Genomic DNA, 23,556 nt, shown 5'->3' on the forward strand with positions numbered 1-23,556 from the left:
ACGGACATGGAAACTGGTCAAAGTCGGGCAAATGTAAGAGGCTGCAAAAGACTTGAAAATACGGTGGAGGTTCACCTTCCCACAGGCTGAGCCTAACCGTACAGCTAAATCTACAATCTAAATTTATCAATGTATTAAAATGGCCCAGTCAAAGTTCAGACCTAAATCTGTGGCAATCTTCAAAATTAATAGAGAAATACAGCTGAGTTTATAACAGGTAAAACAAATGCATGCTTTACCTCTGGTGAAGATCTTTATTTTTACTAAACCTTCCATATTTTTGTTTCTTTTCCACTTTACAATAACGCTCTATTCTATGTTGGTCTGTCACACAAGAACAGCAATAAAATACTTTGAAGATTGAAGTTGCATGATGATGATCTGTGAAAAAGTTTTTATTGGTGTTGTAAAATAAATCAGATGAGTTATGAGTTGTTTGGTGGCAGCTGTTTAGGCCGACCCATTGTTCAGTATGTTTAAGACGGGAGGCAGGGGAAGACATAGACTTTTTTTTTTTTTTGTTTATCTGAGAACCACATTCTCCTGATTAGAAGAGATTAGTCCCCTCTTCACAGTAGCCGAGGGAAGAGACACGTCTTACCACAGGCAAAGTCGCAGACAGAGTTGAGCCGACACGCCACAGGGCAGAGGCAGCGAGGCCAAAGGAGTCGTCATACATTTCCCCCGATCACAGTGCAGTGGCTCATCTCATGTTTTATTAATAGCATGCAGCTAATTTTCTATGCACTCTGTTTTGTTAGTCACAGTTAAAACCGGCCGACATATTGAAAAATCACCGCAAACTCAAAAGTACTCGTATATATAAGAATTTTTCTAGGAGCTCTGCTCCTCACGCGTGACTTAAATGCGAATCGTTCCCCTGCTCTCAGATCCGGGGTTCACGTGTAGCAGAAATTCTTCTGATTTGACAAATGTAGCGTGGAGTGGTGGAAAGCGGCCCGCTGGCTGTGCCTTCATGCATGCTTAAGCTTCAATTTATTCTGTCCACCTTAGAGCTGGGCTTAAAAGAGAATGAAGAAATTAAAGAAGTTTGCTCTTTCCGCTTTGACCTGTGTAGATTCACTCGAGATGGTATGTGGGGAAAAGCCAAAGAGTGTTTTGGGATTCTGTTTCCTCCTGATGTGCATCAGCACGGAGGCCAGGCTTATTCAATAATCAGTGTTGGCATGTGATTGAAACCGTGCATAGGTACTTATTTAGTTGCATGTAATATGTGCAGCTGCAAATGCGTGCATGCATGTGCGCGTGGGCGCGGGTGAATGTGTTTTGATATCTGTGCCTTTGCTGCTTTGCCTTAGTTCAAAAGGGTTTAGTCCCAACAACGTGATGTCGGGCTGCATCGGCTCCACCAATCCCGGCCTGGATAGCAACATTAGCAGCCAATCAGAAACTCCCAGCAGCCTTTGCTGTGTGCCCTCTTTCCATATTCAGCAACGCTAGTCTCAATCCGCTGGCTTCCCTGGGATGTTGCATAAACCCCCTCCACCCCTCGATACCCCCCTCGATTCAACACGCTTCCATATCATAAGTTTCTTATGTCTGTGTTTTGACAAGCCCTCAGCAGCATACCTTCGCATGCGCTCATGCACAGTTCTCAGGCACAAACAAATTGTCAACAAAGTGGCTTCTTTGTGTCAGAGGGTCACAGCAGTCCTGTTTCATCATCATGACTGAAAAGGTTGTTTGATTTCGGGATAAATATTCATGTGGCGGCACTTTAACCAATGCACATAAACATAAACATGCAAATAAGGCCCATTAATAGCCTCATGTAATTTTTTTTGTTTATTTTTTTACAGTTTATTGTTCTCAAATACCTTCAGAGGCCTGTAGGTTATGTTTTCCTTAATGATTTCCTTAAACGTTGTGGTTAAGCAGTGGAAAATGGATCATTTTGTGCAGCTTCTCTCTGTCTTCCCGTCTCTGCATCTATGCATCAGTTGCAACCCTCTACTTTTCTGTTTCCCCCCTTTTACCCTTTTTCTGGTTTTCCTCTTTCTCCCCCGTTTCCCCCTCAGTTTTTGTGTTCTCTTCATGTTTGCACATTTTCCCATCCTCCCCCAACTTGTCAGGTTCACCTGCACCCCCTTCCCCCTCCACCCTTGTCCTCTTTGCAGCGAACAGAGCGAAGGGGCGAGTGAGTGAGCAAACGGCCCGGAGCCCCTTCGGTACATCCGCAGAGCGGCACGCTGACTCGGCCGCTCCCTCAGGCCATCCGCTCATCACACAAACACACTCACATCCACTCGCTCCTCTTTTATCTCTTAGTCACTATCTCCTCCAGTTCCTCATCCTCCTTCCCCCCCATCTTCTCTTCCTCTCCATCCCTTTCTTCAACCCCCAGCCGCCCTTCATCTTAGCAACCTATGCTTTCCCACCCTCCTTGTTGTTTCCTCCTGATCCCTTTTCCTCCCCTGTACTTCCTCTTCCCTCATTGCATTCATCCTCTCTATTTTTTGAGGCCATGCAGTATTTATGGTGTGGGCTTGCTGATGCTGCGTCAGTGAACAGGCAACTCAGGCGTGTGCCGATAGACACAAAAACACAAATGCACAGCTAAAATGGCCGACGCAGCTGTCCTCATTTGATAACGTCTGCACGTACACGCACGCTCACACCGGTTTGGAAACATTTGTGGAGTGGGATTGTCGGAAAAGAGACTTTCTGCATATCTGCCTGACACGTTTTTGAGATGAAGTCGTTGTCGGTTTGTTTTGACATTTCGCAAAACCTGGATTTTTAGATTCCCCTGTAAGCTGTGCAGCGCCGATCCACAAAATGAAGATACACTTTTGCAGCTCATCACAGATACAGGGTCAAACAATCAAACGGACATAAATCAAGCTGTCTTCCATCTGGCAGCAGTTTCTTTCTGACAGCTGAAATGAGCATGAATATTCCTTTATATAATATCTTAACCCCAGCTGGCTGCGACACACGCCAATTCCCTGTTGGGGTACCTCCTCATATCCCCTGTGTCACCCCGTCCCTTAATGTTAGGGGTGCTCCTGCCGTCTAAAGCAAACCCCACTCCCATGAGGAGGCCTTGACCTCTGACCTGTGGCCCCAGCCACCCCCACACTCTCCTAACCTGACCCCGTTCCTCCTGCTTGGTTGGCTGATGATGGCCTGCTCATTACCAGGTGCCAGTCATTACACTCTCACACGTGCTGCGACCCTAATTTATGGAGATTGCAGCATGAGTGTATGCATTGTGGGGGTTGAGTTTTAACCCCCATTTAATTCTGATGAAATACATTTTGTAATGTATGTTTTCAAAGAAGTCTTGTGTTTGCAAGGACATTATGGAATAAGGTATTTATGATGCATAAAAACGTATTAGACTCTAAGAGTGCATTCTGTTTAGTCCGTTTTAATCAAACTCCAGTTTGTTCGGTTTGTTTGTGGAAGTGTGAATATGTATTCAAACTCTGATGAGGACTAAAAACACAACCTCTAAAAGTTAGGTCTCAGTTTGATTGAAGTGAACTCTGACGCAGTTTGGATGCAAAGAGGAGATCGCTCCAAAAGCAGGAAGCGGACTATAGTGCAGGGCATTCTGGGTAAATACAACCATAACAAACACATGGGTCTAGTGCTAGCAATAGCAAAAGATAAATCCTACAACCACTAACATCTGATGCCACTCCATTTTTGTTCACAGAAAGAAGTTGCCCTCAGTGTCTTCTTCTGAGGTTTTTGTCATTTCCTTCAATGGTTCATGGAAAAATAAATAAGTTCACCAAGACTTCCACAAGTCTGATTTAACCTCAAAATGCCTTAATGTGTGATGTCTATTTCTTGCTTTGAAATAAATAAGTGGAGTATAGTTGGTAGAGTTGTTGCCTTGCAACAAGAAGGTTCTGGGTTCGATTCCCGGCCCCGGTCTTTCTGCATGGAGTTTGCATGTTCTCCCTGTGCATGCGTGGGTTTTCTCCGGGTACTCCGGTTTCCTTCCACAGTCCAAAACATGACTGTCAGGTTAATTGGTCTCTCTAAATTGTCCCTATGTGTGAGTGTGTGTGTTCATGGCTGTGTGTCTCTGTGTTGCTCTGCGACAGACTGGCGACCTGTCCAGGGTGTACCCCGCCTCTCGCCCGAAACGTTGGCTGGAGATGGGCACCAGCAACCCTCCCGACCCCACTAGGGGTCAAGGGTGTAAGAAAATGGATGGATGGATGGATGGATGGATGGATAATAAAGACAAGAACATAAAATCGAAAAATAAAAATGGCTGCAACCATTTGAGCATTTTTTCAGATTTAAGTGTCAGCGTTTGTTCAAGTTATGACCGAAGACATTACAGGTGCAGAACCGCACAAGGTCTCTTAGATTTAATGTCAGATGAAGCCTTTCCTGATCTATTGCTCTCGTTGGAGTAACTTATCCGTCCAGTGCACTTCAGGGAATCTTGTTGTAGCTATTGGAGGATCAATCTTACTTCACTGGAAACAAGCCAAGCCTATTTTTATACCTTACTGATCATAGATCCAACAGAACTTCTCAAACTGAAAATGTTTAGATTTGCAGCTGCAGAAGTTAACCTTAAAATGTTATAAAATGTTGCACTACTGTTTTGAATATAAGGTATTCATAAGCTTAATGAAGTAGCAATTTGTCATTTTTAATACGTTTTGTTAGGGATTAACACAATTTGCGCTAAGCAGCAGCTTCTTTTTAATGTCTAGATTGTAAATATTACTATTAAGTGTTGTACTGAGTCTTTCATGAAATATACGGCTAATAGATCAATTTATTTGTTGTTTGTTTCTTTGAATTATGTTAAATCTGTATAATTTGTATAAGGTATATGTAATTGTTAGATTTTTTTGTTTTGTACTTTGAAAAACAGTGGGACCATTAGAAAACAATAGAAAATGGATCTTTGTTCATTTGGCCCAAACGGGATTAAAAAAATGTAAAATGCAACTTTGAAGTTCCTGACTTTGGACTTATGTTGCCTGACTTTTGGATGTTTGATCTGAAAACAAAAAAACAATAAAATAGCCTCTACAGGCTGCAGACATTTCCATGTCCTACATATTCCATCTCAATTTTCTGTATTTGAGTTTTCTTTCCTGCTCTTTCTGAAGCTCTTAGTTGCTTCTCTTACAGCAGTTTGCTGTCTCTTCACAGAGACAATCCCCACCACTCTAAATTTTTGCAAAAAGCATGTAAGACTCTTGCATTTTTTTTGCTTTACTTTTAACACTGGGGTATCTCAGAAGACGGTGGGGCTTTCCATGTGTTCACACTTCAAAATCTGGGCTAGGGTCTTTCTGCATGGCGTTTACAAGTTCTCCCCATGCATGCACGCATTCTCTCTGGGTACTCCAACTTTCTACCACAGTACATAAAACCTGACAGTCTGGCAAAATAAGACCTGCAGCAACACAGGATCATCATTTGACTGAGAGGATGGAAAGTCCAATATCTGATCCAGGAATTACTACAGTAATTTATACTGATATGAGATCAGATTGGCTCCGTCTCCTGTTGTAATCTAATTTTAAAAAGGCAATAAATATAACAAAATGAAAATATGTGGAGTTGTTCTGGAATCCATTAATATTGATGAGCATAATTTTTATGCAAATCTGCCTCAAAAAAAGCTGCTGAGTAAAACTACTGTCTAATGTTGACGGTTATACATTTTGAGGAGTAAAAATTTTGATCTTCTGCAGTGGCAGCAAGCTTCACTTATTCCATTTAGAAGCAGCTAAAAATAAACAGTTAAGGGCCAGAGTTACAGTGTTCTGACAGCGCGCCCAGAACCATGAAGTGATCATGTTAGAGAGCGCCGCGCCACTAAAAGCAGAAAATAAAGCTGTTTTTAACGCGTGAAGCGACTGCAGAGTGTAAACTCAGCCTGCTTGTGTCTCTCTGTGTATTTAATGAGCAATCAGATAATAACCGAGCGAGATGTGCTCCCCTTTCTAGAAAACGGCTGTGGTAATGTGCATGATGTGTCATGTGCAGAGTCACCGTTGTGATTTAATATCGCCTCTGTATGTGCAAGCATAACGTCCCTTTCTGCTCCCCTTTCCGTGCCTTTGCATGCGTACGCAGCCCGTATGGACGTGTGTGCAGGTGTGTGTGTGTGTCCACCAGGGAGGCTCTCACCATCCCTGCTCCGTACTCTGCCTCTGTCTCCAGCGCGTTAGCAGCGGCTTACATAAGAACAGGGCAAAAATAGAAGTCGAGAGGAGAGAGGAGGAGGAGAGAGCTCTGCTGGCACGCACGCAGCCGGAACGGGCCTGCAGGGCACGGCACAAACACTACTACTATCACACATGTACGGGGATCTCTGCATCTATCTGGAATTACAGGTCTTTCTGTGTATTTCTCTAATTAAAAAAACAAAAATAAAACCCCATCAGCATTAAGTAATCTCCTTTTGATGTTGGAACAGATGGGGGGCAAGGTTACAGTTTTTACAGATGTTATTGGGTTGATATTATATTCAAGGGGATGATGATGAAAAGATAAAAAGGAAAAAAGGCGTAAAAGAAAATTCATTAGATTGTTCATTAGTGTTCGCTCTACCACTATCTAATTGGACAGAACTAGTGCAATAATTTTGAGATCAAATATTCTTCCTTCATGCTCAAAAACGTGCCAGGTATAGAAAAACCCCAACAATAACTGGACACCGGCAGCAGGTGAGGGTTTTCTGTGTTTACCAGCAGCTGGATTTCCATTACAGATGTGTGTAAAACTTTGTCAATATTCCTCTAATGTTGAAAAAATACAGTTTTTGCAATTGTGCTGTTTCCATTAAATAAGAAATTTACTTAAATTCACACGTGAATAAGTTTGTTCAGACAATAAACCGTTAAAAATGGCGGCGCGCCGTCATTCTCCTACCACTTCCTGTTGTTTTCTTCTTCATGGTTTCTGCCAGTGGAAACATCTAGTTGTTGATCAGGTGACTCATGATTGGAAAAAAGTATTTTGCAAATTTTGATACTTTTAATCAACAAATGAGTTTTTTTCAAAATTGGTGTGTTTCCATTAAGTGAATGTATGTTCGAAACGTGAAATTGCCCAATTATGTACAACGGAAACGCAGCTAGTTACTGCAGAAAGAAAATAATAGAAAGTTCTAAAGCAAATAAAATCTTAGTCTCTCATTCCTTTCTCATAAATATCAACATCATTTTCAAACTGATACCTTCTTATTATATTTCTATCTTCTAAAATTGAACTGAGGTGAGACTCTATTGTGCTTTCTGCAAGACGAATCATCTCAAACCCCTCATTTTACAGGATCTTCGATTTTGGCTCAGACAGTTACAAACGGAGTCTAGAAGGACAGGCATTAACAAGCGACGAGCCTCGAGCCGGAGGAGAACGGAGAATTAGAGCAAAATCTGGAAGCAGAGACCTGAAGGGAAAGTTGGACGTGGGGGGAAATGACAGGCTTTTATCCCCGGCAGCCAGCAGGGACAACTTGAGTGGAGCCATTTTTTTCCCTCCTTGCAACAAAAACACTGGAAGAGATTTTACAGAGCTGCAGCAATTCTCAGCGGGTTTGAAGACAACCAAAAGTGTTTGCGTGTACATTTGAGTCCTTAGGTTTGTGCATGACTGTCTCCAGGAGAGAGTCACTCCCTTAGCGACACCCCCTCCACCCGCCTCCTCCACCCTCCCACTTCCTTTTGACTTTAGCTTCCGTGGAAGTTAAAGGAGCCACGTTAAAATTCTCCCGTTTTTGGGAGGGGCTATTAATTAATATTTTCATCTCGGCGGGCGTAGGTCAGTGACCCCTCAAGGCGGTGTGTGCATGTGTGTGTGCACATGTGTGACCTCTGGCCCCTCCTCTTCTGTCCACCCCCATTACCCTCTGCTTTCAGAGGCAAGGCTCTCATGCATAATGCAGAGAGAACAGGGAGGTTCTCATTAATAATTACTGCCGCCTTTGATGGATGTAGAAAATAACGAAGGGGGCTGTTAAAAATGGAGAGAGTGAGGCGAAGGCGGGAGGTTTTATTTTTTTCTTTCTTTTTATGGGGGGTTTTGTTTGATTTTTAGTCATGGAGACGAGGATCTTATAGAGACGATTATGGACATATATTTTGCTCTGCTACTTTCTTCTTCTTCTACCCTCTAAATCGCATCATTTGCTCATTTTTAAGCTGTTATCTGTATGTTTTCTCTCAGTTTTGTTAATTCTTCTGGTCTGATGTTCTGTTTACCTGCGTTGCTCCCAGGAGGAGAACATCAGCTGAAATAGTAACAACTAAACATTCCCCCTCTTCCGTTATTTACTTTTTATAACTCTGAAAGTCTCCATCAGTTTGTTTTGTGTATCCGCTCTGTCTTGTCAAACCTCCAGTCGCTCGTGGCGGATGGTCACTTGTACTGAATCAGGTTCTGGTTCTTTCTGCTAAAGCAGAGTTTTTCCTGTCCACTGTCGCTGCATGCATCCTCGTATCGGGTATTGCAAGTCCGTTATTCAAAGCCATCTGCTGGGTTTCCTGAGCTGGAAAACTTATGAGTATGAGCATTTCGGTTTAGGTACTCACTGGTACCGATGCTGATCGTACCAATAAATCGGTACTTAATGCTTCTCAGAATTAGCTTTTTAAAACAAATTTATTTTATGTAGGACAGGGCGACTATTCTTCTTTTTAAGCCTACAGTCTTTCTATTCAGAGTGTTTTAATAAATTATAATGAGAGGCATTCAGATGGTTTAGTCTTCAAATACTTTATCAAATTACTTGTTAGAAGATACATTTTTTGCTACAATTTAGACCCAAAATTTGGTCTGGGTCGGGCCAAAATGATTTGCCTGATGGGTCGTGCGTTTTTTATACCGATAATAAAATGAACACATCTGGACTATATTTACTAATCAAGTGACTTCTGAAAGCAATAACCTGCACTGGATTTTATTTTGAGGCATGAAAGTAAAGGGGCTGAATATATGCGTGCCACAAATTTTTTATTTTTATTTGTGAACATTTTCGAAGACCATTTTCCTTCCTCGTCCTAATACTGAGTTATGTTTGTTGGCCTAGCAATTAAAATCTAATGGAACATCATTAAGTTTGTTGTCGAAAAGAGCTAAAAGCAAATAAATCTTAGGGGAAGAAAACTTTTACAAACTGCAACTCACTTTTATTGTTTAATTAAGGTGTCTGATCACAGTGCTGGAACATAGTTGTGACATTGTTCTTTAAGAACTGTCTGCTCTCCTTATGAGAATATAAAAACTTTCACAGATTAACTTTAGTGAAGTAAATTTTTGCAGAATTGCATCATCACTCAGCAATATTTCACAGAAAAAAATTTCTATGCAAGCGCTGGAGGGGTGAGAAATTCTGCAGCGTTCTGCTCGATCCGCTGCCGTGATGTTAATGTATGAAGTGGTTTTACTGGAAAACATCTGGATGTTGTTTGGGATTAAGATGTAAGGAAAAATCTTATTTAATGCATTATTGCTTCATAAAAGCATAAGGAAAGTTCTCCAATAACAATTGATATTTAAGTGAGATATTTCCTCTGGCTATTACGCAAAAAGATATGCAAAGTTACTGATGCCAAAATGATTCATAAGTTAATGTTGTTTTGTTTAAATAATTGTAGGACGAACGTATGAACGGATACAGTAACTGCTGCTCTCCTTTGTGTTTGAAAAACGTTTCCCCTGAATGTCAGCACAGGTTTCTATAATTCAGCTTTTCCCCTCCAATACACATTTTCATCATATTTGAACCACGCAAGAATGTAGTTTTATTGAGGAACATTGAGTGAAGCGGATTCTCTGAGGCAGCAAACATCCCTTCTCGTGAGTTTATTCAGTGTGTGTCACAGAGCAGCCGCTGGTTGCTTGTCTGATTTGATTTGAATGACGACCAGATGAATACTTATGGCCGTTCCGCTCCAGCAGGCCGCTGCGCAGATAGGTTGTGACATTCCATGATGTAAGGTAACGTTTAATCTAAAGACAACAAGATATGCAGATTACTGTGTCAAGGAGACGTTTTCTGTGTCAGTGGAGATTGTTACTCTCCCGTGGTGAACACAGGAAGGCGACGCAGCAGCACTGCTGATGTATTACGGCAGCGTTAACTTACTGTGATCACAAGTAATTATTACAACGGATAAAAATAGGCAACATAAACTCAACCGCTGCTTTGAGGCCTTGGTTTCGGTAGTCAGGCTTCGGCCATCTTGGGTGAATGCAGCCAGAAGTAACAGACATCTTAGTTAAAGTGCTTAATGCATCCTCTGGGTAATTCCCAGCTTTGCCAAATGTCATGCCAGATTTTAAGGCTCAGAGTAAATTGCACTGAAGTCAACTCAAGTGCTGTTGTATGAAATTGCACAAATGTTGAATTTTGGTATTTTTCTGGTCTAATTTCTCACTTATCCAGGTCTTGACAAACAGAAGTGCTTTACTAGGATGCAGCTGGACTTTTCTCCCGTTTCTTTTCACCTTTCGCCTCTCATCCAAACTTTACAGCTCAGTGTTTGGGAAGTTGTTGCTTGTCGCCAACAATGCCATGTGAGCAGTTTTGGGCGCATGTCCCAATGTGTGAAGTCCCGACTCGTCTCTGGGGAGACGAGCCTGAGCTACAGAGCAGTCTTGCATCACTGCTACCTCCGTCCTGCTGGGGCAACATTATGTGTTTTACAGGCACAAAGTACCATTTTATAGTACATTAAAGTAACTTCAGTTGTTATAAAAATGTTTCATACATCAAACAAGACGTAGAAGAAATTTGACATTGCAATTTAACACATTGCAATTTAACACTTCGTCATGCCACATGTGGCAGGACGAAGCTGGAATCGAACCAACAACCTTCTGATCACAGGATGACTACTCTACAGACAGAGCCACTGTCACTGTGGATAGACTGTGTAAAACTCAAAAAATGTAATTGCATAATATTTCCCCTTTAAATAAAGAGTGGACAACCACAGACCTAATTAGCCCAATTCATAAGTAATATAAATATTTGTTTATTAAAGTGTGTCTGTCTACCGCAACTCTAATATGGATTGATATACATTTCTTAGATTGATGTGGGCAGTATTATGATACTGGATTATTATGATTGATATTATTAGCCGGTTTGTAAAATGATTTACACTTTGTGTAATGTAAAGATGTCAAAGCTTGATAAAAACCATCAGCTAATTATTATCGTTTTACACAGAGTAACGGTTTTGGGTTCTGTTCAGTTGTAGCTCTGGCATATGGCCGCTCTGAAAAGCATCACCCAACCTGGACACTCTGAGTTACTATTTATTGAACATTTAGTGATTGAAAAGCCAATGATTTCCCTCAGGAGGTTCTTTTTTTATGTTGAAACTCGGATTTGTTGGATGAGCTCAAACACAGCTTGGAATCCAACACTGGTGCATGTTTGATGTGCAACCAAGAAGGCGTTTGCCAACTCGTTCTCACGTCAACTTTATAAGGTGATTAGCAATCACTGTTGGGTTTACAGCTAGAGCTTCTCCTTGAATTAGTGCCAGAAAATTACCTAACACAATAAGAAACATTCGAGAAGTCCTGAAAGGGAAAAGTGCCTCTTTAGGAGAACGCTGCAGGGAGCTGATGGTGCGTTCAGTTGGCTGGAAGGCGTTTCTGTTACAGCCTGCACTGACTGCAGCTCATAACAACCAGTCAGAAACGGCAGCATTTCCAGTTATGGATGAGCATAAGAATTGGACAAAAAGCAAACGCTGCAGCCAGCAGAGAGTTGCACAAAGATGCATTCCTTGATGCAAGAGCTGCTCAGGATTGTAGCTCCTGAAAACCTTAGAAGTGATGGAAGCTGTTTAGCCCTCTAAATCAAGGCGCTTTAGGCCTGGCCTCCTTCCAAACCCACTGATGTAAATCTGATGAAAATGTTGAGAGCGTCTCTCAGATTATAGGAGACGAAAATGCATCTACCTACAGTCATATTTGCTCCTCTGCGAATTAAAATCGGCTTTTACTTTTTGTGATACTTAAAGGTTTCAATAAACAAAGTCAGTCAATTAAATAAACCACAGTTTTTTAATGAGAATCTGATTTAATAAGAAACAATAACTATCCAAACCAATTTGGCATTAATTGAGAAATTAAAAAGAGTAAAGAAAAGTAAGTAATATCAATCAGATACAGATCTTATGTTTTACAGTGTTGTGAAAAGATTTTTGTGAATTGTTCTGTTTTTCCTTTTTTGCTCGTTTCTGATTGGCTAAAGAATTATATTGGAAGAAGATAATCTGAGTGCATACAAAATGTAATTTTCAAAAGACGCTGCTTTTAAACAAAATGTGGCCTGCTTTATGCTGTCAGACAAGTTCTACTGAAGGGATTTCTAGGTTGAACATGTCCGGGACTAATCAGGCCTGAGCGTGGCAAATGAAACGAAGCTCAGACTCGGTATTGGCAGGTTTTCTCGTTTCATGAAAATGCAGTGTGATGACGTATTCATGCAGAACGTTTCCATCCTCTGATTGTTCTTCCCTTGTGTGGCTGCTGTGTTCATCCTGCTTTGTTGTTTTCTGCAGGCATGAAGCAGCACAATGACAGCGGCACTCAGTATCGGTCAGTCATTTACTCGTCCAGCCCAGCTCAACAGGAGGCTGCACTGAAGAGCAAGGAGGCCTTCCAGAAGGTGATCACACACAAACACACACCAGCCAACATGTGTGTGTGTCCCGTTAGGATTTTTCTAAAACTGGATCAGTGCTAGGTGGCTCACAATGGTGATCTTGTATGGGACTCACTAAATCACGGTATTTGCACATCGTTAAAAACTCTTTCAAAGTTTTAAATTTGTGTATCTAAAATGTAAGTTAAGTAAAAGGTTGAAATCTGCTTTAGTTACAGGTACAAAATAAAAGTATTTGGTTAAAATGGCATCGCCATGTGAGTTTGAATTGACGAAAGGGTAAAAAGAAACAAACACTTCAAACAAATAGGAATAAGTTCATGCAGCTGATGTCTTTATTTCACTCATTAACCGTTTTTTTGTTATTTGAATAACAATAACTAGTCAGTGCTTTAAGTTTTGACCTCTTAGTTTGAAAAAACGAGTTCTGTTTGGATCAAACTCATCTCCATCTTTTTAAGCTGAAAGAAGGGAGGGGGGTCAATAGGTCATCCCAACTGATTTCCTTTCAGCAGCACACGCGTTCCCCTTTTGTTCTTTCAGTCCATCTGTCCATCCATCCATCCATCCATCATTTAAAATTGATCCCTGCATCTTCTTGGCTCATTCTCCTCCTCTCAGCTCTAAATGGCTTTCATGGACTAGCTGACGGGGGGGCAAAGGAGAGCAAATTACCATCTTCCTGGTTACGTTGGGCGCTCTGGGTCAGCAGGCAAGGATCAGAGGGCTGCTATGTTGTCGTGGCAACAACCTCTCAACCTTGGCCTTGAGCTGGGGTCAGGGGTTAGGGGAGCTTTGGCAGCTGGGACCAGAGGGACAGGGAGGCGGGGAAGGACAGCAGAGAAAACTAAAGAGGGAAGAAGCCATGTCAGGAGGCCGTCACTGCTGACAGGCTGTCAACTGAAACACACACACACACGCGCGCGCACACACACACACACACACACACACACTTTCTGTGTTTATAAACCAGGCACCCTCAGTGTTTTAGGCATCATGAGACTAAGAGATGAGCAACTCAGACTTTCTACATTCACACCAAAACCTGAACTAAACTAAAAATGTTCACAGAACCCAGAGACATTTTTTTCTCTTTCTGCTGACCTAATGTCCCACACTGACTTCCTGAAACACATAAAGCTCATTAAAGCTGATGGAGCTGTCTTTATCTTTTCAACTAAAACTCAGTGCATGAGTTTTAGTTGCTTCTCATGCTTTGAACTGAGCAGCTACATCATGAAATGCCAATTAAAGCCAATTAAAATTCTGTACACAAAAGATGTGTAACAAAACATCCAGCAGGTGGAGATACTGAGTTCACTGGAACAAGGCAAAATGAGATCAGAAGCAATATTTATGAGTCTTTCTTTCTATTTTTCAGACATGAGTGTTTGAGGAATTTCAAACAGTTTTTAAATCTGCAATTGGTGTGGAATATTCTAGTCTGGGATTGTCTATAGAACCAGTTTGTGTATCTAACTCAGTTATAATCTTAGAGCCAGATAAAGATTTCATATTTCAAGTTATGTCTTAAAATGTATGAGATTTTGTGATTTTTTAATTATATTTTTTGAATAATTTTGGTTTTATTCATAGGCTAATTTTGTTGACACTACTGCTACAATTGGATATTTATTATTATTTTATTTGTAGGTGTAAAATAAATATTTTTGTGTGTTTTTTTTATGTATATTGTTTTTTTTTTTTTTACTATTTCCATGAATGAACAAAAGAGCACTATTTTGTGCAGGCAGAACAATTTATTATAATCGACTTTACACTTAATTAATTATATAATAATCAATGTTGCTGCCATTTTTGACACTTCAGTGCTTGCAAAAAAAAAAAAAACACACACAATCCTTCCTCATACATCGGGCGTTGATGAAAAGAGTTTTGAGGTAACGTCATCTTCTCCATCCCTGCTGAATAAAAAGCATCTCCAGAGCATGACACTCCCACTACCGTGCTTCATCGAGAGTTATGCTGTGTTCAGATTCTTCCATCTGTTTTCTGTCTCTAACAAACTGCAAACGAGTTTTTATTGCTTCCCTTCAACGGTGGATTTCATCTCACTGCACTTCTGGAAAAAAATAATTTGTAGTTGTCCTGGTAACGGTTTCTCCCACCTGAGCTGTGTATCTCTCCAAAGTTTTAAAGGCTTTTCTGATTAAAACTCTCTTTCCGTCATCAGATGATGGATTGAGCAGAGCTCTGAGATGTTCATAGCCTGAAATATTGATTTAAAACCCAACATTTATTTGATCATCTGCATCTCTCCCTCCTTGACCTGTCTGCTCTGATCCTTTGTATTCCTGGTACTTTCTCTCTAATGTTCTATCTGAGGCCTTCACAGAACTGAATTACACTCAGGTGGATTGTTTTAGATGACTTTTGAAGGCAATTTGTTGATACAGAATTTATTTAAGGGTATCAGAGTAAAAGAAATATATCCACACACACATAGTTCTGTTTTACTTGCTATTTTTAGATAATCTGGTGCACAGAATCACCTTATTACTGCCTAACTACAGTAATAACGTGGATCAGAAGCTTATAAAACCATGCAAGGTCATATTAAAGCACAGTTATATTATTTTGTTTTATTGATTTCAAGGCAGGTTTACAGCAGAGACTCTCAAAACGCATTTCTACACACATTCAGACTCGTTCCTTCCTTCTCCCCACCAACGCTGCTGACACAACCAATCTGTCAAGCACTTTAACGTCACCTCGCTCCCATCAACAAGCCACTGGGGCTCCCATCTTCCTAAAGCGGCTGACACAACCCCAACCAAGATGGCAGCGCGCTGCTCTCAAACACTTGTCTGAGGACGAAGCTAGATGAAGGCGTTCCTGCTGCGTTCGGGGTCTGGAAGACTTTCGCAGCAGAAACGGAGCCTCGTTCACTGAAGTGACAAGAGGGAGTGGATGATGACCAGAGATAAGACAGGCATCGCAAAAATCCAGATTCCAGCCCACTGCCGGGGCCGTGAGTCATAGACGTACACACACACACACACACACACACACACACACATGCACGCACACAAACATACATCTGGCACATACAGGCGCAGCCCAATGAATAATTAACCCATATGAGGAGTCTCCTCTGCAGGGCTTTCAGTTCCTTAACTTCAGCGTTGAGGGGGAGGTTTGGGTGAGGGGGGGTAAGAGAGTGAGGCAGAAAAGCTTGTTTAAGCACAAGAGCGAAGAGGGAGGGAGGGTTAGTGGAGGAGGAGGGGGGAGCGCTGGGGAGAAGGGGGTTCTCTGTAATGAAATTTGAAATTTGCAGAACATCAAAGGCTTCTGTAGCCCAGCCGCTGTGGCAGCAGAGCAGAGAGGAGGAGTGCTTCTCTTTCTCCGTCTCCCCGATCTCTCTTCTTCCCCTTCTTCTTCATCCCTCCCTCTCTGCCTGAAAGTGTCTCCCCAGAGCTGGGTGAGGGGTGTAGGGTTTAGTGGAGGGTGAGAGAGAAGGGATGGGAAGAGTTGATTAGGAGGAGACGGAGGTGGCGGGTGGGGCGGGGGGGCTTAGGGATGGGTTAGGGGTTTGGAGAGAAAAATGGATGAACGGGGGCTCCTATATGTGTGTGTGCATGTATGAACAATAGGGTTTATCAAGCCAGCTTTGAATATGGCGTGCGTGTTTGTGCATGCACATGTGTGTGTGTGTCGGGCCTTGGAGGAGGGAGTGTGCCCTCTGATAAAGCATCCCAACTTAATGAGCTTGAAAACGGGATGAAGAGGGAAGGGGAGTGAAGTTCTGATGATGAGTGGAGGGGAAAAAAAGGCATTTGAGGTTAGAAGTGACATGCAGGAGCCTGAGGCTGGGGAGCATCAGCAGGTTTTGTGATCAGACTTCTAGTCACAAGTTTATTTTTGCTTTTTATTTCCCGGAAAGTGTTCAAAAGTGGCATTTTGATATTCTAAATGTTCCCCAATTTCTGCAAAAGTTATTGCCGTTTCCTATAAACTGATCGGTAGTACTGAGACGTCCGTTAATTAAATGAGTTGTTCTTAACCTGGGATTTCTCTTCAGACGCGTTTTAACATGAAATCAGGACGGACCTGCTGAGATTTTCTTTCTTCCGCTTCACATCTGCCTTTAAAAAAACAACAATAAAACAATTTTAAGTGCTCATCCCCTCGCTCCAAAAAGCACGTGCATCCCTCTCTGCTTCAGGGATGTAGGAGTGCTGGCTTCCTCGCTCACAAAATGTAGGAGGGCTCGGCGAAGATTAGAGCCTGACTAAAATGGATCCTGACCCGTACTGCAGCAGGGAAAGACGGATGAGGAGAGCAGAAAATAAAAATCTCTTCATCCGTCGGGCACATTTCAGGACGCCTTCTTATCTTCCGTTCCTCTTTTTTTTTTCCAACAGCTAAATGTGTTTTATTTGCATTCATTCCTCTTCATAATCTCCCTCTTTTCATCTGTGTCTCTGCGTCCTGCCGTCTCTGCCTCTCTGAGGTCACAGAGGGCGACCCCGGGGCTGCAGCGCGCTCGTCGGCTTGCACCATGTCAGGCTTTTTCATGTATTTCCAGGCTGAGCCACGGTCTGTCTATTACTAGCGCCTCTTCACCGTAGAGCAGCTTTGATGTGTGCAGTGCGTGCTCAAAAGTGTATTTACATTTTTAAGATGTTCAAGGGCTTTTTTTTTTTTTTCTGAACTCCAGAGTTCAGGTGTGCAGCTGCAGTCGATGCCACTCCGGTTTTAGATCAGAGCGAAGGGAATCCAGAGCAGGATGGGAATGGAAATCCCTTCATCTGTTGTCTTTTTAACGTCTAGATTTATTTAAATGAGCTCATCTCGGTTGGAAATTTGCAGTTTGTTTTCATTTTTTAACTTTAGCGCTACATATAGTGTTTATTTTAATGCACAAACCTAAAACCAGCTTAATTCCCAGGTTTAAGGTATTTGAAATGCAGAGAAAATCAGAGCCATTGTCAGAGGACACCAGCTATACGCTGCTGGTAGCTTAACCCGTTTAATTACTAAAATACATTTTGTAAATGTTTGGTCTGTTTTCTTAACACATGGTGGACAAAATAGAAATTTTTGATTGCACCTAGAAAACATGTTGTTACACAAAACTCAGTTTCATATTGTAAAAATAATGTAATGAGCTGCCATCACAGAAATGATCCAGCAGATTTCATTTTAAATTATTTCTTTACGAGGAAAAAAAATCTACATTTTTACACTGATACATCTAAACTTTGCTACTAAGACTTTCTGCTTCTTAAATGCAAACTAAATTCAGTCCATATCTTTAGTAATGCACTATTTTTGCTTTGCTTCCTGTTTTTAATTTTTTTTACCTTTTGCAGTTACGGTTTTTCAAACCCCTTAAATTTATTTACATTTTGTCACAATACAACCGCAAACTACAACATATTCATTTTATTTCAACACAGAGTAGCTCACAATTGAGAAGTGAAAGGAAAAATATGCGTTTTCTTTATCTCACAGGTGGGACTTCCACATTTATGTGTTACTTTGTAAAACTTCCTTTTACTGCAGTTGCAGCTGAAAGCTTTCTGGGTGTGTTTGTACCATCTTTTCTATTTTTAAATGTAGTTTTAGGCAATCAAAACACACAAATTTGCTTCGATCTAAACCACATCAGTTTTCTTCTAAGGATTCTTGTGCATTTAGTTTCACCCGTCCTTCACTTCAGCCGTCCTACTGCAGAAACTCATCCCCACAGCATGATGCAGCCATCACAATTTTACGGTGTTCATTTACAGCTGCGCTTTGCATGCAGGTCCAAAAGTTTCATTTTAGTCTTATATAACTAGAGCACCATGTTTTTGCTCTAGTTATATGAGGTATCAAAGTCATGAATATGTTTGAAGTTGCTTTGCACAGCGATTTTTACATTTTTACATAAAATAAAGAAAATTATAGACCACCCTGATCAGCCTCTTTATGAGACTGTCTTAGAGAAACACTGTCTTTAGTCAGAGGCGTCTTCAAAATCACTGTAATACAGACTGCTACAGGAGATTTGATTTATATTAGTACGATTACTGCTCTGCTAGAAAAATATATTGCAAAAAAATAAAATCTTACTAAGTATTTTTGGTATAATTTTAATGCAAATCTTAGTTTACATGAAATATGACAAAATTAGCTTAGAAGTAACTTTTCAGCAAGAAGTATGAACTTGGCTTAAGTAAACAAAATTGACAAAATGATAAAATTGATAAAATGATTTAAAAAAGTACAAGATCCATTGGCAGATTATTTTACTAATTTTTCCATGTTATACATGAAATAATCTGCCAGTGGAACTATTTTTTTTATCAATATTAAGAAATTATTAAATAAAGCTTCTGTAAAATAGTTTTGTTTTATTTCAAGAGAACTAAGATATTTGTGTTAGAAACTAGACTAAACATATCTAGTGAGATTTCGTGTTTTTGTGGCGAAGCTGAGAAAACAGTCAAATTGAGGTCGTATCCATCTTCAGATGTCTTCACTGTGAGTCATGGAGTGTCACAAACTCTACGTCAGGGCACTTGTCTTCCCCACCGCTGTTCTGCTGAAGGCCCTCAGAGGGAAGGAGGCATAGAGACAAGACTATGGGGTAAAGAAGAGAAGAGGGAAGAGTACATGTTCTTCCTCCTCCCTCCTCTTCCACCTCTGCCCCTCTCTCGGGGTGTCACGTCCTATTTGTGTCCCGGGGTCGCCTCTGTGGCAACGGCGACGTTGCTGGGGGGCGGAGGGGTTCTCTCGCTTGGCTGGGAAGCAGGGAGGACATTGGAGCGTTGGTCTGAGGGAGAGAGAAAGCAAGAGAATAAAAATCCATCAGGAGATGGAGAGAGTGGAAGAGGAGGAGGAGGGATGCACCCATTCAGCCATGTCTTTGACACGGGAGTGTTTCCGACAGGCGTGAAGAAAGGAAGGGCTGACTGGGCTGAGTGAGCGCCGCTCTGGCCTCACACACTCAGGGATGTTTTTCTCACTCAGGACGACTTCGAGATTTTTAACTCTGAATTTAACATTAAATTTAACCACATTTGGTTCACATCCGACTCCGGTTTTCTCCTAAAACCTCCTGAGCCGAGGCAGAGATGCGTTTCTAGTTTACATTTAGGATTCACATCCCAATATTAGGTGTGTTGAATGGCTTCCAGAGTTGATTTCTGTCGCTTTTCAGCCACTAATGCACAGAACCCGAACGGCTCCGCCAGCTTCAGTCCAAACATCCCGATTAGCATCAACCTGAAGACGTCTAGCTAACTCCGCTTCCCTCCATGTTGGACGCTTTTATCCTCCATATTCTTTCCTCCATTCCTCTGCCGCTGCTGCAGTGAGAGAGAGAGAAAGTGAAGCCACATAAGGTTATACACAGTGGCATGACGCCATGCATTCTGATTTATAGATCTAAAATGGCTGCCGTGTTGTGACTGCTGTAGAGGCTTGGATGGAGAGCGAGGGAGTGGTGCGGGGGCGTCAGGGTGGAGGTGTGTGTTTGGCTCGGAATAGCAAACCTTTCCTTGGCCGTCCAGAACGCCCCGGAGGGTTCTGCGGCGCTGACTGTGGTTTGTTGGTGATAACTGATTAATTAGGCCACGGCGTGCAGCTCTGTGCTTCCGTCAGCCGGCTTTCCACAACGCTGCTGCCTCAAATCATCAAAATATGGCCTTTCCTGGCTGTGAGTGCATAGTGTGCAGCGGTGAAGTGAATCTGTCTGCTGTATTTGTTAAAAGCTGCGCTGGTTGGATCCTGCAGGGAGACCAGAGCCCTCACACTGAAGCAGCAGCCACTGAGGAGTTAGAGGTCAGCTGCTGCCTCAGCCTCTCTGTGGGGCTCTGAGCTTTGATTTACTGACTCCTCTGCATCAGTCCCAGCTCTGCCACGCTGAGCCGGTGCAACACTGCCTCCATGTGGACAAACACGCACACAGCACGTCTGTTACTCAACCAGCGGTGCCCTCAAACTGAGCTGCTAAAGTTTCCATCATGAAATAAATGTGCTGGGTTAAATTAAATGTAATCAAAAGGTGGTTTATCTTTGTTTTTCCCATCAAAAACACGAAACATATATATATTTACGTGATGTATTTCTATTAAATCGAATGTTACACTGAAAACAAAAAATCTTTCCAAGTATTTCTGGTTTAACTTCTAGTGCAAATATTTCAGTACATTTGAAATGAGACAAAACTAACTTCCAAGTAACATTTCAGCACAATATAGAAACTTGTTTTATGTCAATAACTTTTTAATATTGATAAAATAATCAACTAGGGGAACAAAACACGTTTCCCATATTATAAGTTATAATGTTTTGTTCCACTGATGTTTTTCACTTATAGCTAGTACTTTTTAAATTCAATATTAAAGAATCATTGACTTAAAACAAATGCCTAAGTTGTGCTGAAAAGTTACTTGCAAGTTAGTTTTGTCTTTGTCTTAGTTTTGACCTTCAATTTCTGATTTTGACCAATACTGTTTTTATTTTTTTATCTGAAATGTCACTGAAAACAGCAAGAAAGTTGCAGAGTTGGCAACACTGAAGCTATTGTTGTTTATTGGGTGATTTATTTATCGGTACACTGTAGCTTGTGTAACCAATCACAATGGGATCGTTGTGATTGGTTGGTCAGCAAACAGGAACAACGTCCCCACCAGAGCCGACGGTGCAGACAAGCTGAGGGTCAATAATAACAGGCTGATCCTTCCATGTCACGCTGCACTGATCCATTAATTCAGGCTAAAGGAGCCACAACCAAGCAGTCATCATGTCTGAGTACAAAGGAAAACATTTCAGTTGTCCTACGTTTTTGTGTTACTTTAACCATTTTGTCAAATTTTCTAAAACTTAACTTTGGATTTTCATCAGCTTTAAGCCATTATAATCAAAATAAGCAAAAATAAATGCTTTCATGCATTACACTGTTTGTGTAAATTATAAACAAACATTTTCAATGATAATCTAATTTGTTAAAATGCAGGTATTAGCAGTCAAAGTCATTATTAGGATTCAAATTTGTGTTTTTCAGTGAGAAGACATAATTGAGGTCAATGTTTTCCTCAGACGAGTTCAACAATGTTTCTTTTTCATCTGTTAGGTTTTCTTGACCAGTTTCTGATGGTTATCTCACTGAAAGGTCTCACGCTGCCCACGGCTCTGTTTTCAGAAAGCTGTCTGACCTTTTCCTCTGTAATCTCATCTTAATCCTCTTCAAATAAAAATTTCCTTTTACTCTTAGATGAATCGGAGGCTGTAATGAATCTTTAAATAGAGCTCCTTTCATTAAAGTTTAACATCCTCTGCATTGTCAGGAGAACAGAACTCAGCCGTTGCTGAGCTCTTGTTTGTGTTTTTCACCTGTCCTTACAACTCTCTTGCAGAAACATGCATTCCTTCTTTATCTTCTGGCATGCTTTTCAAAGCAGCATGAACATACTACACACTTCTCACATGTAAGCTCTTCATTTGAAACATTTGTCTGATTTGGCAGCATTTAAAGCTTAAAGTTACAGTCTTTATGCAGCAACCTTTAACAACCTTAAAGGTCCAACTATGATCAAAACTTGAGCACATTGTGACGGTATATAAGAGACAATCTGTGAAAAGCTCGATTTCCTCCTCATCCTTCTTCCTGAGCTGTCGAAAGAAATGCACCGCTCCCAACCAACAACAACCAATCAGAGCCAGGAGGCGGGTCTTTGCGCTGTCAATCAACATTGTAAATGCTCTGATGGCGGAAAAACAACTGTTTATCTCCCCACTAAACTTAGCATTCACAACGGGGAGAAGCTGTAGTCAATCATGGCGGAGGACACTGAGGGCGTGAATGGCATGATTGACAGCACTAAGACCCGCCTCCTGGCTCTGATTGGTTGTTTCTTGTTAGCACTGGGAGAAGGCAGAGAAACTCAGTTTTTCACTGATTATTTCACTGTCATTATGTCACTATGTTTCAGAACATAGTGACAGTTTCAACAAACGTAAACAAATATTTTTTTAAATAAATTGCCATAGAATGTATGCTTCCCTCGAATAATTTAACTTTTGTTTGTCGACCAACATTGCAAACATGTCAAATACAAACTTTTGTCTCCTTATGAGGAGCAAAGTCTATAAATCCTGCAGAAAGCGGATGCAGGCTGATGAGAACAAGTTGAGCCCGTATCGAACGCGCTCTGCTTCTTTCTCTTGATGCCTGCTGAACTTGGCGTTCTCCTCCACAAAGCAAAACAAACCTCCAGAGCGCTGCAAACTGTTCTGACGCGGAGAGACCTACTTGTTGCCCACAAACAGTCTCGGTGCTCCTCCAGCTTGTTTCGTCAGCTCCAGCAGCAGCGATCTATAGAGGACTGAACGCTTGTATTATTAGGTGGAGAAAACCACTCAGCGCAGCAGGTACAGCTTTGATATAGCTGTTAGAGGCTCAGTGTGTGGAAGAAAGCGTTGTTTTAGAGCGTTTGAAGGTTTCTCTCGTCATGTTTAGAAAAAGGTAAGCGTGAAAATGTCTTGAGGAGTTCTCAAAGCGAGCGGATACTCTTTGATGCTTTGTCCTACAGAAGGCATGCTGCACTATAAGAAGAAGCTGATATTCCTTTCTAGTGTCACTCAGTCACTTTGCAGTCGGACTGAGGAGAGTGAAATGAAAATGTTGAAAGTTCACAGCTGTGAGGGCAAATTCAGCACAAATAAAATCCTTTATATGCTTTTTAACTACAATGACATTCAAATAAAATGACAATTCCTTAAAAATAATAAACAGATGTATCAATATTTAAATGTTTAAATTAATAATTAAACATATATGTATTTATTTTATTTAAAACAATATTAATAAGCATGATTTTTTTATTTAAGTAAAACTATATGATATAGATTTATTCAACTATCTCATTTTTTTGTGGAATAATTAAATACTGAAA

At 41.2% G+C, this 23,556-nt stretch overlaps 1 protein-coding gene across 3 annotated transcripts in view; it reads left to right on the top strand.

The window, feature by feature from the left end:
* The window catches only part of msrab (methionine sulfoxide reductase Ab), a 68,474-nt gene that overhangs the window by 34,894 nt on the left and 10,024 nt on the right, over window positions 1-23,556 (top strand). For all 3 annotated transcript variants that reach the window (XM_008399961.2, XM_017302484.1, XM_008399962.2), the window contains one exon: window positions 12,543-12,649. In XM_008399961.2, coding sequence (XP_008398183.2) covers window positions 12,543-12,649 — 107 coding nt within the window. The remainder of the gene's footprint in view (window positions 1-12,542; window positions 12,650-23,556) is intronic.

Source organism: Poecilia reticulata, linkage group LG22 (assembly GCF_000633615.1).
Source record: "Poecilia reticulata strain Guanapo linkage group LG22, Guppy_female_1.0+MT, whole genome shotgun sequence".
Lineage (NCBI taxonomy): Eukaryota > Metazoa > Chordata > Actinopteri > Cyprinodontiformes > Poeciliidae > Poecilia > Poecilia reticulata.